We start from the raw sequence: 17,420 nt of genomic DNA, 5'->3' as shown, positions 1-17,420 counted from the left end.
AGTAGCAACAAAAATAATTTTATGGCTGGAGGCCACCACAACATGAGGAACTGTATTGAAAGGTCCCAGCATTAGGAAGGTTGAAAAGCACTGCCTTAGGTCCAGAACTCCCTCTCACCCTGAGTTCATTCTCAGATCTCTCCTGAAGTACTGCCGAGTCCAGCATTGCTGGTTCCTATGCAGTCTTCTTGAGAGAGGTCGCTATGAAGAGATTGCAGTCTGCGCTGTTATCTGGTGGGAAAACACCGTGCTTTGTGTCATGCTTGATGTTGAGGCAAAACAGCAGGTTCTCAACAAAGGCTCCAAGGAGAAGGATGTGCCGAGTTTCAGGAAGGGGAAGAGGGTGAGGTGCCACAGGAGGCGAGTATGTGTCCTCCTTGCCTGCCGCTGTCCAGTGGAGACAGCAGTGCGCTCTTTACCGGGACAGAGCAGGAGTTCAATCACAAGCCGTTTTTATTCACTTCAAGTGTGTAAAAGCTAAATGCAGAAAAGTGTGTTCTGCTTGCTAGGACTATCATGATGGAGATATAAGTGAGCCGGATGGAGACGAACTTGCGGATTCTGGTCCTAGTGTAACTTATTTTTCTTCTCTTGTTAACATTTCACATACATTTCGGCAGCAGAAAACTCTGGTCTGCATTTTAAATTATCTAAAGAGGACAAGAGAAACAGGGTATAGCGGCACATGCCTGTGATCCAGCACTCAGGAGGCAGTCATGGGAGGATGGATGCAAATTCAAGGTCAGCCAGGGGTTTGCATCAAGGCCCTATTCTTAAAAAAAAAAAAAAAAAAAAAAAATCAAACCAACATCACCATCAACAACAACAAAACCAGAGGAGATAAGCAAGCAAGTGTCCAGTGCCATGGGCAGTTTGGGTCTAGCAATTTACCTCAAGTCTCAAAGAGGGGCAGGTGACCCTACCTCCTGGGGAATGCTTCAGAGAGACTGGTGGAAGGGGACTTTACAGTACTTGCATTCTATTTATTGATTTCTGTCACCCTAAGTCCTGGGACAGAAACAACCAAAAATCAGCTTCATTTGGCAGCTTTTCAGAGCAGATCTGGCAAGAGGAGGCCAGGAGGCTTGGGTTCAACACAGTTGATCCAGAAGTTGGCACAGCTGGCATGGTACTGGTGTCCTCCATAGGCCAGCTTGAAACTGTCTGTCTCTGAGTTGAATGCCTGCCAGAAATAGAGAGAGCGATGAGGGGACAAGTCAGGTTCTTCCTACAGCTAAGAGCTCATCAGCAGCCACCATGGGCACTCCCCGTGTCACCAAGGCCAAGGCTTGAATGGCACACACAGACAAAAGCTGAGCAGGTGGCTACAGGATCCAAGTAGGAAAGTTTTATTTATTTTTACTGCTAATTAAAGGTATAAAAGTCAGTCCCATATAACCTAGTTTCAGCAAAGGGCCCAATCTTCAAAGAAAAGGCAGGCAAGGTTACGGGAGAGAAAGAGGGGCAGGACATGGGAATCCAAATAGTCCAGGCCCGTGGTAACCTGTTCCCTCACTATAAAGGCCACCCTCTCTGGAGGCTGCCATTGCTGTAACATGTGGCCCCTTAGGCCTATGGCTAGTTACAGTTCTATCAGGACTGAAAGCATGTAAAAGAGTCAGAAATCAATTGATATCAACTCTTAAAGCCTCATGCAGCGGTTCTCAACCTGTGAGTTAGGACCCATGTCAGGTCGCATATCAATATTTACATTACGACTTGTAACGGCAGTGAAATTACAGTTATGAAGTACCCACCAAATAATTTTGTGCTTGGGGGGTCACCACACCACGAAGAACTGTATTAAAGGGTCACAGTGTTAGGAAGATTGAGAACCACTGGTCTAACACCACTAAGGGCTGACAACTGAGTGGACACACGAGTGTCCCCTTCCTCTGTAGCTCAGCTACCCACAGCAGGTAACAGTCTGCAGTTTGTTTTCTTAAACACCACAGATAAAGTCCTAAAACCCAAATGATTTGATTTTTTGTCTGTCATCCATTAAATCCGGAATCTGCCATCTCATTCTCTGTCACTACAACTTCTAGTCTTCCAGAAGGTGCTGATTTGTGGCAGAGAAAAATACCGACAACAGCAGAAGCTACAAGCACGCAAACAGGACGGCAGTGGCCCCACAGAGACGCGTTAGTTGATTTGATCAAACATTATGGGGACGAAAATGAGTCAGTAGAAGATTCACGATTGGTACAGTCCGGGACAACAAGATTATCTGTTGGCCTCTCACACACAAGACTGAGATGGAGACACTAAAGTAACACATAGCTGGCTCATACTTTTTTAGGCTGTTCTTCCGCAGGCGTCTCTTCTTTCTGAAATGTTGAAACCATAAGGTCAAAAAAAAAAAAAAAAAAAAGCTAATCAAGTCCCTGGAACAGGCCTTTTGCCTCCAGGTAAATCCACAGGGCCTGGCATTCTTGCTCCCACCCAACCCTGTCCCTGGGGTGAATCCAGTGCTCAGCAGGGAGGGAAGGACTCTGTTCACTCCCTCAGCCGCTTCCCGACTACCCTGTGGAAAAAAAAAGATCTGCTTCTATAGACCTTTCTAGGCTTCAACATCCCCGCCTCTGGTCACAGCGCATGTGAAGGGGGTCTACATGCGGCTACCCCTTAAATCACGTTAGGGACGAACCTTGCCACTTGAAGGAGGAAGGCCAGGACTTACCCGGCTCCTGGAGTCCACATTTAAGAGACACACTCCACAAGCCAGCTCCTGAGCGTTTTTGATCCCAGGCCGTAACATACAGGAGGAAAAATCCAGTGAATTCTCATCAGGCTGAGGATGACAGGAGAGACAGGTCCTTAAGGACATAGCAGTTTCAAATACTATATAGGTCAACTATAAAATTAAGTCAACTAATGACACCAGTGTTTGGTTGCATAGCTGCCAAGTAGCTGCTAGTGAATACCAATGGGAATAAACTGCTGCTCCCTAGCCTTGGGGACCTCATGGTCTAGGGTGGAGCAAGGAGGTGTGGAGCAATGCAGGGCCAGTAGTGCTGTAGTACTTATTTGGGGGTAAGTACTGACTGTCCAGGCACTCAACAGAGGCATTTAGCCAAGAGAGCGCTTCCTGGAACTCATAGTCATCCTGCCTGAGTACTGATGATGCAGTGGGAGGTGAAGGTCAGTGGGGTGATGGGCTGATTGGCCAGGAGAGGAAGGAGAAGGGAAGAATGACTGACACCCAGCAGCAAGACACAGACATCTAAGCAAAAGTCCAGCTACAAGACAAAATCAAGGGTGGGAGACAAGCCAAGACGAGGGGGAGGAGATGAGGCCAGAACATCAAGGATCCAGAAAGGAATGGAAGGAGGTGAGACAGGACCAAGCACACATCGCTGGCACCAAACTGCCTTCTCCTGCAGTGTCAGCAAGAGACTGGGGGTGGCAGTCAGCAGGGCAAGGCTTCAGTTAGATGACAGCTGAACAGGAGGGGAGGAGGACTCATTGCGAAGGCTGTTATGGGGGCAGAATCTACAGGCCCTGGACATTTGCAGGCTATGGATGAAAGAAGGGAGGCTTGGGCAGATGAGAAGCTTCACTTTAAGCCCAAGGACAGAGGAGAGAATAGTTTGGTTCAGGCTGAGTTGTAGCTGACAAGGTCAGAAGTGCAGGTGTGGGGACCTATGGCCCAGCGAATGCTAGGAGAAATCCAAGAGTCAGCAGCAGGGACGGTGAATGGAGGAACTGCCGGGCATGCTTATGCTAAGCACTATGCTCAGCTCTTTATGGGCATTATCTAGCTTATCCTTCTGCAAACGGACAAACAAACAACAAAACTCCTTGAGCTGTGGTGAGTGCAGTGCAATGATTAAAGGGGCAGGTCTTAGTTTTGAAAGCAGCTGTCAATTTCTTAAAGATTAAATACGCATTTAAGGTATGAGCTTGCAGTTTCATTTCTAGATATTTATCCAAGAGAAAGGAAAATATATGTCAACAAATCTTGTTCCAAAAAAAAAAAAAATTCATAGCAACTGTATCCATATTAGCCAAATCTGGCACTAACAAATGTCTAGTAATAAGAAAATGGGTAAACAAGTCGTGGCGTGTTGATACAATAGACTATTACTCAGCCTGGGAGCAAAGTGATATTTGATCAACATGGCTACATTTCAATATTATGCTACTAAGCAAGCCAGATACAAAAATGCTAACATTTGATATCACTTCACATTTATAAAGTATTAAAACAAAGGAATCTCTGGCTATGGAAATCAGGGCAGCAGTGGCTTTTAGAATCAGATCAGGGTTGACTATGAAAGAGAGGGTGAACTTTAGGCATGGACAAAAATATTCTGAATATTTTTGTGGCATAGGACCTTAACTCTAGCAGAAGCAGGCAGGTCTCTGTGAGTTGGAGGCTAGCCGGGTCTGCAGAGGGAGTCCCAGGCCAGCTGGGGCTGCAGAGTGAGACCCCTCCCTTAAAAATTCCAAAACCAACCAAACAAAAAAACACTTGAAAACTAAAACAGCAGCAGAGAATGTACATTCACATCATTGTAAATTTGCCAAATGAATTTCACAGGACACGTATTTTCTTCATTTTTGTACATCTTTTTGGATTCATAGTCAACTTCGTTTGTTTTCACATATAATACTGGGATGAATGTTGGGGGCTTACATTTTTATTAATTTTTATGTGTATGGGTGGGTCTTTGCCTGTGTTTCTGTGCACCACATGCAGGCTATGCCCATAGTCACCAGGAGCAGGTGTCAGATGCCCTGGAACTGGTTGTGAGCTGTTAGGTAGATATGGGGAATTGAACCTGGGTCCTCTCTCTGCCCAGCAGCAGGACTACCTGGTGGTTATACTCTAGGCGAGCAGCTGTCCACACTTATCTAAAACTTCTCTGGTTTTAAAACTCTAGTCCTGAGCACTAGGAACAGTTTGCATGTTAATGGGACAGGAACTATGGGAGAAATAATTAGAATATGGGAAAAGCATGACTTGAAATCAATCAAATTAATAAAATCCCTTGAATATCTGTTTATGGGGGAGGCCAGGAAAGCAAATGAAAAGGGTACACTGAAATGTGCAATAAGAATGGTGGACTCTGCACAATTACTCTGTGATTAAATTAATCTTTCAAGTGATAAAATTAGCTCTCTTAGGCAGGCTGTGGTGGCACATGCCTTTATTTTTTTAATTTTTAAAAAGATTTATTATATTTATATGAGTACACTGTAGCTGTCTTCAGACACACCAGAAGAGGGCATCGGATTCTATTACAGATGGTTGTGAGCCACCATGTGGTTGCTGGGAAGTGAACTCAGGACCTCTGGAAGAGCAGTCAGTGCTCTTAACCCACTGAACCATCACTCCAGGCCCCTGGCACTTGCCTTTAAATCGGAGGCAGAGGTAAGTGGATTTCTGAGTTCAAGGCCATCCTGGTCTACAGAGCAAGTTTCAGAACAGCCAGGGCTACACAGAGGAACCCTGTTTGTAAACTGATCATCTACTTTGATTAGCAAGTATTTCACATATTTAGTAAAGATTAAAACATAGTTATATTATATGTACCAGCTTCTTTTTTAAATTACTTATTTTTATTTTAAGCGTATGTGGATTTTGCCTACAACTTTGCATGCCACATGTGTCTAGTGCCACTGGAGGCAGGAAGAGAGGATCAGATTTTCTGGAATTGAAGTTACAGGCATTTGTTAGTGCTGTGTGGGGGCTGGGAATTGAACCCAGGTCCTCTTTAAGAGCGGTGTGGTGGATGGACTAAGAATGGTCCCTATAGGCCCATATATTTGAATGTTTGGTCATCAGGGAGTAGCACTATTTGAGGATTAGAAGGAGGAGCGGCCTTGTTGGAGAAAGTATGTCAATGGGTATGTCTTTGAGGTTTCAAGAGCCCAAACCAGGCCCCGAGTCTCCCTCTTCCTCCTGTCTGTGGATCCAGATGTACAACTTTCAGCCATTTCTCTAGTACCATGCCTGCCCGCATGCTGCCATGCTTGCTACCAAGATGGTGGCTTCTGAAACTGTAAGCCAGCCCCAATTAAATGCTTTCTGTCTTAAGAGCTGCAGTGGTCATGGTGTCTCTTCACAGCAATAGAATCCGGACTATGACCAACAGCAAGTGCTCTTAACTGCTGAACCATCTCTCTAGTCCTGTACCTCAGCTTCTTAAACTGTGGATTGTGACCTCCAAAACGGGGTCACTTAATTCAATATGGGAGCTACATAAAGTTGGCAATAGTAAAAGGTTTCTGAATATGCAGCCACTAAATGCTGATTCAGCATCACGTGCTAAGGAACTGAGGTATTCTGGCAGCACTCCTCTGCAGTATGTCATATGACGTCACTGAAGCTCTTGCGCTGGACACACAACATACAGGCTTACACTGCACATGCCATTCACCACACGCCAATGAGTGTGGCCTCCAGTACCCTGCTCAGATCCCAGACACTGCTGTGAATTGCAGAGTTCTTAATGTATGTACACAGTTTTCTGTTTTTATAGAGACAAAATCCTTGGGCTACAGAAAACAAATACTTAATATATTTCTGCTGCATTGTTTAGCATCTCAGCATCAAATCAGTGTATCTTTCTTTTGCTATTTATTTGTCACAGTTTGACTTAAAATTGCTGTTAAATTGCTGACTTGAGTTTCATTAAACTCAATTAAATTAAATGACTTTTGGCTTGGGATTAGTGTAGCATTTTGTTTTTGTTGTTGTTTTTTATTTGTTTGTTTTGTTTTTAAGAAAGGGTCTCTCTATGTAGCCCTGGCTGTCCTAGACTCACTATGTAGACTAGGCTAGCCTCGCACTTATAGAGATCTACCAACTTTTACCTGTGTTGGGATTAAAGGTGTGCACACACTACCTGGTATAGAATCTTTTTTTTGTTTGTTTGTTTTGTTTTGTTTTTGTTTTTTCAAGACAGGGTTTCTCTGTATAGCTCTTGCTGTCCTGGAATTCACTCTGTTGACTAGGCTGGCCTCTAAACTCAGAAATCTGCTTGGTTCTGCCTCCCAAGTGCTGGGATTAAAGGCGTGCATCTCCACTGCCCAGCTGAATCTTTAATAATTTATAAAATAGCTTTAAACATATTTCAGCCACCTTGTACCTCATGTTTATGTGAAGTGTTCTCAGCATTGACAATAAGTCAAAATATAGACTGACTCTGAAAAATGAAAATGCTCTCTATTCTACCCTATAGAATCAGACATTCAGCCCAGATGGAATTCTTTACAAAACACAAAGGATCACATTCATCTTGTTTGTTAGTAAGCAAGCAAGCTTGCTTATATCTGTAATAAATAATAAAATCATGTTTACTAAAAGACTATTTAAAGTGAGTGTCTTCATGATTTACTAGCAGTAGAAAGGAGTTGTGGGTAGTTAGTTTAAGGGCATGTATCATATACGACCTGCTTACAAAGCCACTCCCAAAGTCAGCCTGGATGCTTAGCAGTGATACATGTCTACTGTGGTGTGCAAGAAAGTGAGCATTAGGGAGAGACTGGTGGCATCAGTGCTCTTTGCCAACATTCACATTCTCCCTGGACAAGTGGTATGAAAAGCTTCCCAGCCTCCGTGACATTAGGCACAGCTATGCCACCTGCATGGACACTGCTGGAAGAAAGCCTTTGAAACCAATGTGTCGGCTTAAAGGTTAAGAGCACTGGTTGCTCTTCCAAGGGGTTTGACTCCCAGTACCCAAACTGTGGCCCACAAACATCTGTAAATAGTTCCGGGGACTCTGACTTCCTCTTCTGGCCTCCCTGGGTACCAGGCATGTGGTGCACAGATATACATACAGGCAAAACACCCATATATATATATAAAAATAATAACAAAACATGCTGCTGGGCAGTGGTGGCATACGCCTTTGATCCCAGCACTTGGGAGGCAGAGGCAGGTGGATTTCTGAGTTCGAGGCCATCCTGGTCTACAGAGTGAGTTCCAGGACAGCCAGGGCTACACAGAGAATCTCTGTCTCGAAAAAATAAAAAATAAAAAAACAAAAAACAAACAAACAAAAAAACCCCCAAAACCTCATGTGCTATTTTTCATGTTCCCTTGACCCTCGTGGATGCTCAGCTACATCCCATGTGGTGTATGGAGTAAATCTGGGTGCTGAGTGATGACAGGCTGCAGAGACTCTCTGCCTTGAGATAGACATGGGGCTTGAACAATAAAGAAGGCCTGCTTGCTTGAGAACACTAAGATTGGAGAGACCTCAGCATAATCTAGTCTATAATCTAGTCTACTCTGACAGATGAAAACAGTAACCTAGACACTAGTTCCAGGAGCAGTTCTAGTTGTGGAGCATTCTCTTGGTTAGTGCCTTCTACACTACTGTCCTTGCTGCTCTAACAAATTATCCAAAACTTAATGGCTTAAAAGAACATGGCTTTGGGCTGGAGAAATGGCTCAGTAGTTAAGGGCACTGACTACTCTTCCAAAGGACTGGGGTTCAAATTCCAGCACCCACATGGCAGCTCACAACTAACTCTCTGTAACTCTAAGATCTGACACTCTCACATAGACATATACAGGCAAAACGCAAATGCACATAAAATAAACAGAAATACATTTTAAAAAAGAACATGGTTTACCCCCTTACAGCCCAGAAGTCTGCAGCAGACTCACAGCACTTGTGCCTTCTGGAATTCTGGAGGAGAATCTCTTTCCTTTCATTTAGAGCTTCAGACATCACCTCTAGAAATGTCCAGTACTGTGCATTCCTGGCTCCATCTGCCACCCTCTCTCATTTCCACTGTCACACCACCTTTCTTCACTCTTACCCCACCACCTCCTGTCAGGACACTCTGATAACACAGGGCCCATCCTGCTTATCCAGGGTCATTTCCCAAGCACATACCCCGAACTCAATGATCCTGCCTGCCTGGGAAGTTCTTATTGCCACTTGAAGTAGCACAGACGATGTCACAAGTTCTAGGGTCACGTGGCATGTCACCAGCTGAGGACAGGGGAAGGATGCCACCTTTAAAGCATGGTACTTGCAAGAAGAGCAGGGTGTGGGGGATGCTATCTTCAAAGTACACCGTTCTCCTGAAATTTCCACAGCACTGCGGAAATAAACACTCTGAGATTTGCCATTTCTTCACCCTGAGAGGAGTTACCAAGGGATCTGTATCATACTGAACTAACAGTGAAATCAAAGGGTCTGTGTAACTTCTAGCTGGCCACAGATCTGGAGAAAAACTGTCCTTTTCCTTCTATTAGGTTTTATATGCCAAACATTTGTTTCCCAGGGCTGAACCATTTCTTTGATCTAGTACATCCGAGAGATAAAAGCTTAGCTGACCTTCTCCCAGGCCTGACCATCAGAGTGTCCCTACCTCACTGGAATCAGAATCAGAGTGTCCTTGCCTCACTGGAATCTGACCATTACAACATCCCCACCTGTCTGGAATCCGACCATCAAAGCATCTCTATGTCACGGCAATAGATAAGCCTTTCCTATAGAGAAACGCCTGCTTCTACCACAAGAGGGAGCTTCCGTCCACAGTCACTTTTAAGAGCTTTTTTGCTATGAAACACTCATCTTAACAAAATATTGTCATGTAAATAAAGAAGATATCTAATAAAAAGAGATTTAAAATGAAAAAAATGCTGAATAAAAACCATATTAAGTCACACTTTGGAGTTGAGACTCTGTACTTTGCTTTACTTAGCACAGGAATGATGTATACTACACGTGGGGCTGTTTTAGGTGGTGTTTTATTGTTTGTTTCTGTTATTGTCTGTTTTGGGGGAGCTAGGGAATGTATCTAACCAAAGCTGCAAGTATATGAAGCACATACTCAAAAACACGATAAAACAAGACAAGACAGTAAACACACTGTGTGCCACTGAGCGAGCAGCTTGCCAGCTCTAATGCAGCGTTACGGAGTAGGAAGACAAGGTAGATGCAAAATCCAGATTTTAATAGTTTCAATTAAATTTTGATGTTTTTGCACCTTGATTTCTTTCTTCCCCTATAGAAACAAACATTATGGGCCAGTGAGATGGCCCAGTGGGTGACAGTGCTCATCTTGTGTTTAATCCCTGGAACCCTCAGAAGGCTCCGTGTGGTGGTGAGAGCCTCAATCCCAGCAGTCCTGTAGTGAGGTGGGAAGCAGAGACAGGACACTCTCTCAGAAGCGCGCCGTGTAGCCTGGAGTACATAGTGCAGTAGCAGAACAAGAGAGAGCCTGCCTTGGCAAGGCTGACCGGCAGGTGAAAAGCAAAACCTACAACTGTCTCTGACCTCCATCTGCATGCCATGGCATGTGCATAGCCCCTCCAGCATCTGTCCGTCCGTCCGTCTGTCCGTCCGTCCGTCCGTGTCTCTCTCTCTCTCTCTGTGTCTCTTTTTCTGTCTCTCTGTCTCTCTCATACACACAGAGATATTTTTTAAAGGAAATGGAGATGACACTGACCTCACATGATGATTCGATGAGAATGGAAGTGAAGGACATAATATGTGAAGCAGCTCTAGCTCAGTCAGTATTCTATTACTATGAAAAGACCCCATGGCCACGGCAACTCTTGTAAGCTAGCTTACGGGTTCAGAGTTTCAGTCCATTGTCATCATGGCGGGATGCAGGCTGAGAATTCTATACCAGGGTCAGCAGCACAACACCAAGAGAGGCACCGGGCCTGGCTTGAGCATTTGAAACCTCAAAACCCACCTCAATGTCACACTTCCTCCAGAAAGGCTATACCTACTCCAACAAGGCCGCTGTATTTCTATAGTGTCATTCCCTATGACCCTGTGGGGCCATTTTCATTCAAACCTTCATGGAGGTCCTGGCTGCAAACATGAATGGTAGCCATCAGTATTGGCAACTGTATTAAGAACAAAGGGGCTCCGAATGGTAATGTGGTCCCTTCAGGAGCCCACTCACCCCAAATCAAACAGAGGTGCTGAGTTCAAAGCTTCTGTACTACCTCAAACCCACTGCTCTCTAGTAATGACCTGCTGGCTTCCAGCATCTCATCCAGAGTTGCTGGGTCTTCAGAGCTGTGTTACTGCTGGACTGAAGTATTCAGATGTTGGGTTTTTTTTTTGGTTTTGGTTTTGGTTTTTCGAGACAGGGTTTCTCTGTGTAGCTCTGGCTGTCCTGTAACTCACTCTGTAGACCAGGCTGGCCTCAAACTCAGGAATCCACCTGCCTCTGCCTCCCAAGTGCTGGGATTAAAGGTGTGTGCCACCACCGCCCGGCTTTGAATGTTGGGTTTTATGCCACTGATGTTATATGGCTTTCTCTGTCGGTTCTGCCACAGTGAAGGCTTGTTCGTGACAACCCACTCGTTATATTTCTGTGGGATCCATGCCTTTCCTCTTGTAGTGGGTACTTCAACTTAAAGTTTATAGACTGAGGAAGTGACATGGTCTAGTCTAGGAAAGTATCTCAACAGACAGCAATCACTGCTTTGTCATGACATCTGTTTTAGAAAAAAAAGCAACTGTAGCCAAAGGGCATGGCTAGTTAGGAAATGAGCGCTTGCTGCTCACATAGACTCTGCCTGCATCCCGACACCGAACAGGTGACATAATGAAGCTCTGTGACATTACACATGTCTGAAAAGGCAGGCCAGTTACCCTCGAGAGTCCAGATGAGGGTGCTGTGAGTGAATGCTTGCAAACAGAGTCTGAGAAGGTATGACTGTGGAATCCCTTCTCCATTTACCTCACATTTTGGCCCCGTAGAGTTAGAGCCATCAGATGTGAATAGGGCAGAACCTTGTAGGTAAATGGGCCACAAGCTTCCTTCAAAGTAACAAACCCAAACTCCATGTCTTCTTTTCAAAAGTCTGGCTCAGGGCTAGAGACATGGCTCATCGGTTAGAGAGCACTGGCTGCTCGTCCCAGAGGACCCAGGCTCAATTCCCATACCCACATGGCAACTCACCGCTGTCTGTAACAATAGTTCCAGGGGACCCAACACCCTGGTACAAATACACATGAATGTAAAACACTAACACATATAAAATGAAAATAAATCGTTAAAAAAAATTTTAAAAGCCTGGACAAAAGTGATGCTTGGTGTGAAAACTTAGAGAGACTGGGATGACGTATGAGGATATTGTGGGGGGCGGGGAATGAACTAGTTTACATAGTGACAGGGCACAGGCAATACAAATGGGGCTATGCATTTGTCAAACTCAGCAGAAGGGCAGCCACTCAGTGACAGAACACAGGTGAGCAACCTGGTTGGATGCTTGCCAGTCATTCTTCACCCTAAGTGGAAGGACAAAGCATGGATGATGCTCTGGGACACTTTCACGTTGAAGAGCTCAGGGCTTTCTGATCCAGTCAGCTTTCTCCATCAAGGCCAACAGAGGAGGGCTGACTGGAGGGAAGGATAAAGTCTTAGCTTTCAATGTGCAAGGAGGACTGAATCCCATTAAAACAAGGAACCCTCAACTCTAAATGCCAATTCGGAGGCCTGTAAATTGCTCCGCCATCTTGGGAGGTATGTCTAGGGCGGGTACAGAAGCAAGTCAACCTGAGGTTCACAGTGTGCCAGGACAAGCTCCTGGAATTTTTCTCATTAACATTATTCTCCTCAAATGTTCGCCCCCAGCGAAAGCTTTGCACATCTTTGGTTTTACCACCTAATCATCCTTTTCAGGACAGGATGAAGCACAGAGCATGCCAGATGCCTCTCGCACTTCCCTGCCTCAGGACAGGGTGATGGCAGAGGAAGGAAGTCAAATTGCTGTATAGATTATATGTAAGACACTGTAGCTGTCTTCAGACACTCCAGAAGAGGGCGTCAGATCTCATCATGGGTGGTTGTGAGCCACCATGTGGTTTCTGGGATTTGAACTCAGAACCTTCAGAAGAGCAGTCAGTGCTCTTAACAGCTGAGCCATCTCTCCAGCCCTTGCTGTGTAGATTTAATGCACATGAAAACCCTAATGTACAGTTCGGCCAACTGGATAACACAGATGGCTGAAGGAGAAGTGGCCATGACACCAAAGGGGGTTTTGAGAAGGGTTTGAGTGTGTAAAGATATTTTCTACCAGAGGCAAGATTTACTTCCTATTACAAATGCAACAAGTATTCATCAGAGATTGTTGAGAAAGACAGAATACTTATAAACATGGGATTTTATCATTAAGCACAACTCATTGGCAGCCTGCCTCCCAGCCGTGTGGTGACAGGTCTGTTATTTCACAAGTGCTTCCTGACAAAATGCCCACAACACCCCGACTGAAGAGCCGCCATGTGTTACTTCACCAACTCTAGCTTTCGGGCGGGTTCCAATTTTTCTCGTTTATCTGAAGAACAGTGCTCTGCACTTGGCTGGCTTTTGGTGACTTTACATTTAGAGCAACTAAAGATGTTTACTCCAAAGTGCAATGATTCTGGATGTGTGAGCCCCCTGACACACTTAGCGCTTACAGGGCTACCTCTGAAGTACTGGGCTCAGGTGGTGCAGTCCAAGAGGTGCCAGGAGAAATCCTTCCTTCCGATAGCGTTGCCAGCAGTAACCAAGCTTTCCCTGACTATCAAGTTTATTTTTATGCTGTGAACACAGTGAACCATGGAAGTCAGCACATTGGAACATGGGTGATAGCAAGGGGGAGGACCAGCACCCACAGATCACCAATTCATTCCTGTCTGCCAACACAAGGAGATCTGCAGTCTCAAGCTCCCACCAGAGCTGGATGAGGTCTCGACACCACGCCTTCTTTGCTGTGATGGACAGCACCACAAACAGGGAGCCAAGTATCCCTTCTTCAGGTTGATCTGAAGAAGCATTTTGTTAGAACAACAAGAAAAGAAAGTAATGAGGTAAGCACCACGAGATGCGGGAGAGAGGTGGGCTGAAGGCACCCATACGGGAAGGGCTGGACTGAGGGGCACTGGGGATGCCTTCTGGGGAGAGCTATGCAGAACTCAGCATGAGAGCAGCCTCATTCAGCAACAGGAAAGCCCTGCATTGAGCTAAGACTTTTGGAAGACTATGGAGGCCCACTATAAGATTTTAAATGGGATTTAAATGAAATAATCAGATCTATGGTTTACAAGGAATAGTCAGGTAGTTGCATAAATAATAGATTGATAAGGGCTTCTTTTAAAAAAGATAAAGAAAGAAAAGAAGTAGGGAAGGGTGTGTGGCTCAGCGGCAGATAACCTCTGCAGCCTTCACGGGCTTTGAGGTCCATCCTAGCACACCAAAGGAAACAAAAACCAAACCAAAGCAGGCAAGGCAGGGAAGGCAGAGCAGCGCCATCTCCGGCCCATCTCTTAAACTGAACGATGAAAAACCAGAAGCAATGAGACAATAGTGAGCTTTGCTGTTTAGGCCACAATGGGACAGCCGGCGACCACCAGGCTGTCAGCTGAGAGCACTAAGAATTCCTCCTTTTTGCTCAGAGGGTCGTAAGTTAACCGGAGGACTGGTGAGTGACTGAGAATACAGCCAGGCCTCTCATGAACCTCAATGCTACCCGGAACTTAAATGTTGCAGCAGCCACGTAGACTGCATGCATGTGTGCACACTCCGACCTTCTCTGTCTGCTTTGGTAGACTGCAAAACCCAGAGGGGGGGGTACTCATTTGTTTATTCACAGTAGAGCTACTCATAACATGGAAAAAAATGAGTCCAAGGAAAAGTAATAACAGTGGTGAACGGACGGCCATATGATGGTCTTCCACATAGCTTTCTTCAGAACACAATGGGGCATGAACAGCTCAAGTGCGAGGGATGTACTCAAACCATTACTTTCTGACAAAACTTGCACATGTAAGAATCAAGAGTGACTGGTGCTGGGAGGGCTCAGTGGGCAAAGTGCTGGCTGTGTGAGTGTGGAGGCATGAGTTCAATCCCCAGAACGTGTATATACGGAGCCTGGAGTGATAAAGCCACTTGTCTGCACTCCTAGCTATGATGAGAAGGCAGGAAGATCCTGCAGAAGCTTGTGGGCCATCCTTGTGTGCACAGAGGCCGACAACTGAAACTGTCTCAGACAAGAAAGAAAGTGAGAGCAGATATCAATGACGTTCTCTGACCTGCACACTTGCGTGCTTGTGAGCACACACACACACACACACACACACACACACACACTCTCAACAGATAAAGCTTTTGTCCTACATTTCTATTTTCCAAGGTACAGTGGGCCTTGGAACTCTGCAAAGCCAGTCTGGGACTGCTATCTCAGACCTCCATCAACATAACACAACCCAGCTGGCACATTCATCCTCTGAGAAGTGCACTGTAAGAATATATTCTCTACTTCAAAACAGGTTTCTGGAAAGAGAAGCAACCGCTGAACTGTCTAACAGGCTTACTGTGAGTGTGGCAAGTGACATGAAGCCGATTAAGTTGTTCCACACTTTATCGATGTCCTTCAGCAGCTGCTGGAGTTTCTCACTGCACACAGCAGTGGCTTTTATCCCCAGCTCCACACGCTTGGTTACTCGGTACACTTCCACCACGCCTGATGGGGAGAGAGGAGAGAGTTAGGCATGGGAAGGGTAGGCAGAGACAAAGCACTGTGGCTTGCTGACGACTTAACTAGGAGGAACAACTGTGCAGAGGCGGGGCCGTGAGTAGAGATATGTATTGGTTACTTTTCTACGGCTGTGATGAAACATCATGGCCAAGGCAACTTGCAGAAGAAAGGGCATGGAGGCAGAACAGCTGAGAACTCCTATCTCCAACAGCAAGCTGGAGGCAGAGAGCATACTGGGAATGGCAGGAAGCTTCTGAGGCCTGAAAGCCCCCACCCCCAACAAACCTTCTACACCAAGGCCACACCTCTGAGTCCTTCCCAAACAGTTCCATAAACTGGGGACTAAATATTCAAATCTGTGAGTTTATGGGGGCCGTTTTCAAACAAGGTGTGAGCCTTCTTGATCTGCTGGGATGGTTCTTTTCCTGCAGTCTTTAATCAGGTCAAACTGCAAGCAAGAACGTTCTAAGTACCTCCTCATTTTAAGGTCGCTAGACACATCCCCAGGCCTCCAATGTGGCAGTCACCAGACCACTGTGCTGCGCAGTCTGCAGTCTAGCTTTCAAGCAGGAACGTGGATTCCGGTCCCTGCCCCACCTCTTACCATCCATGTATCCTGGAACAAGTTATAAACCTCCCTGTGCCTCAAGATAAGTCAGTAACAGCAGCCTCTCAAAGGATGGGTGGCAGGAAGAAACAGGTAAACACTGTACAAGGCTGACAACAGTCTCTAGTGAGCATAAGACATTGTGTGAGCTATTAGGCTTCTTAGTCCAGATTTCTTTATGAGTTTTAGGGTGAATCAGGGAAATCCCATTAACTGATTGAAAATGGAATAAAGTTTTAAGGAATCTAAATGCTGATGTCACCATAGAGTAATGCACATGCAATCCTTAAGCCTTTTTTTTTTAATAGAACACTGCTGAGATTCTATGTGCTAGAAATTTCAATTTTTAAAATTATATTTATTGCCAAGACTGATGGCACACACCTTTAATCCTAGCAATTGGGAGACAGAAGCAGGCAGATCTGAGTTTTGAGGCTATCCTGGTCTACATAGCTGTGTGTGTGTGCAGGGTCTGGTGCAGGTCAGAAAAAATCCCTTGGACCCCCTGGAGCTGGATTTACAGGCAGCTGTGAGAGAACCAGCATGGGTGTGGAGAGCCGGATGCTGGCCTTCTGCAAAGGCGTTAGGCACTCTTAACCACTAAGCTATCTCTTCAGCCCCAACAGAGAAGAGTTCACATTGATACATATAAAACAGACTTGAAAACTACACAGGCTTCAAGTAAAGTAGTTGCTACTGCTGTGACTTCTGTGTTCTATCTGAGAATGCAGCTACTAGCGAGGCTGTATATAGTGGGAGAGCGCAGACTTGAAATTCCCACGGGGAGTGACCATTCATACTAATACACTATGCCACGGCTTGACTGTGTGAAATATCAAAGAACACACCTAGAAGATACTCCATGCCTTGGGCTGACTGGATAACTTCTGTGCAAACAGCACTGCTGCTAATGCCGTTTAAGGTGTCGTTTGCCTTCTTAATGACCTACAAGAAATGAAATCACATCATCTTATACAACCAAGAAAGGCTGCTGCCCATCGACTCCCCACTAGGAGAAAACCCAACCAGCATGAAAAGCAGTGCCCAACCAGTGTGTGCACATGCCATGCAGAGACAAACCTAAGAACTGAAATTTTGAAAGGGGGGGTGGAGGGTAGGAGGAGGGGAGGCGGGGGATAGGGGCAGGTTCTTTAAATATTATTTTCATATAGGCCAGAGGTAATGATGATATTATTTTGCTACTTCTTAAATGCAATGACAGATGAGGTGACAGCTGACAAATGAGCCAGTGTCTACTGCTTAAACTAAAGGATGCATGATTTTCTTTCTTTCTTTGTTTCTTTCTTTGTTTCTTTCTTTGTTTCTTTCTTTCTTTCTTTCTTTCTTTCTTTC

At 45.3% G+C, this 17,420-nt stretch overlaps 1 protein-coding gene across 8 annotated transcripts in view; it reads right to left on the bottom strand.

Moving 5' to 3' along the window:
• Positions 1 to 17,420, bottom strand: part of Synrg (synergin gamma) — a 79,851-nt gene continuing 62,431 nt past the window's right edge. For 5 of the 8 annotated variants that reach the window (XM_031354704.1, XM_031354706.1, XM_031354703.1 and 2 more), the window contains 5 exons: positions 16,916 to 17,012; positions 15,297 to 15,445; positions 2,684 to 2,794; positions 2,295 to 2,330; positions 1 to 1,183 (listed from right to left, as the gene is read on the bottom strand). In XM_031354704.1, coding sequence (XP_031210564.1) covers positions 1,052 to 1,183; positions 2,295 to 2,330; positions 2,684 to 2,794; positions 15,297 to 15,445; positions 16,916 to 17,012 — 525 coding nt within the window. In that variant the 3' untranslated portion in view covers positions 1 to 1,051. The remainder of the gene's footprint in view (positions 1,184 to 2,294; positions 2,331 to 2,683; positions 2,795 to 15,296; positions 15,446 to 16,915; positions 17,013 to 17,420) is intronic. The other 3 variants (XM_031354709.1, XM_031354705.1, XM_031354711.1) reach the window with 1 other exon arrangement.

This window comes from Mastomys coucha, unplaced genomic scaffold (assembly GCF_008632895.1).
Source record: "Mastomys coucha isolate ucsf_1 unplaced genomic scaffold, UCSF_Mcou_1 pScaffold5, whole genome shotgun sequence".
NCBI lineage: Eukaryota > Metazoa > Chordata > Mammalia > Rodentia > Muridae > Mastomys > Mastomys coucha.
Note: the sequence above shows the minus strand (reverse complement) of the source record. Positions and strands in the feature narration are given on the sequence as shown.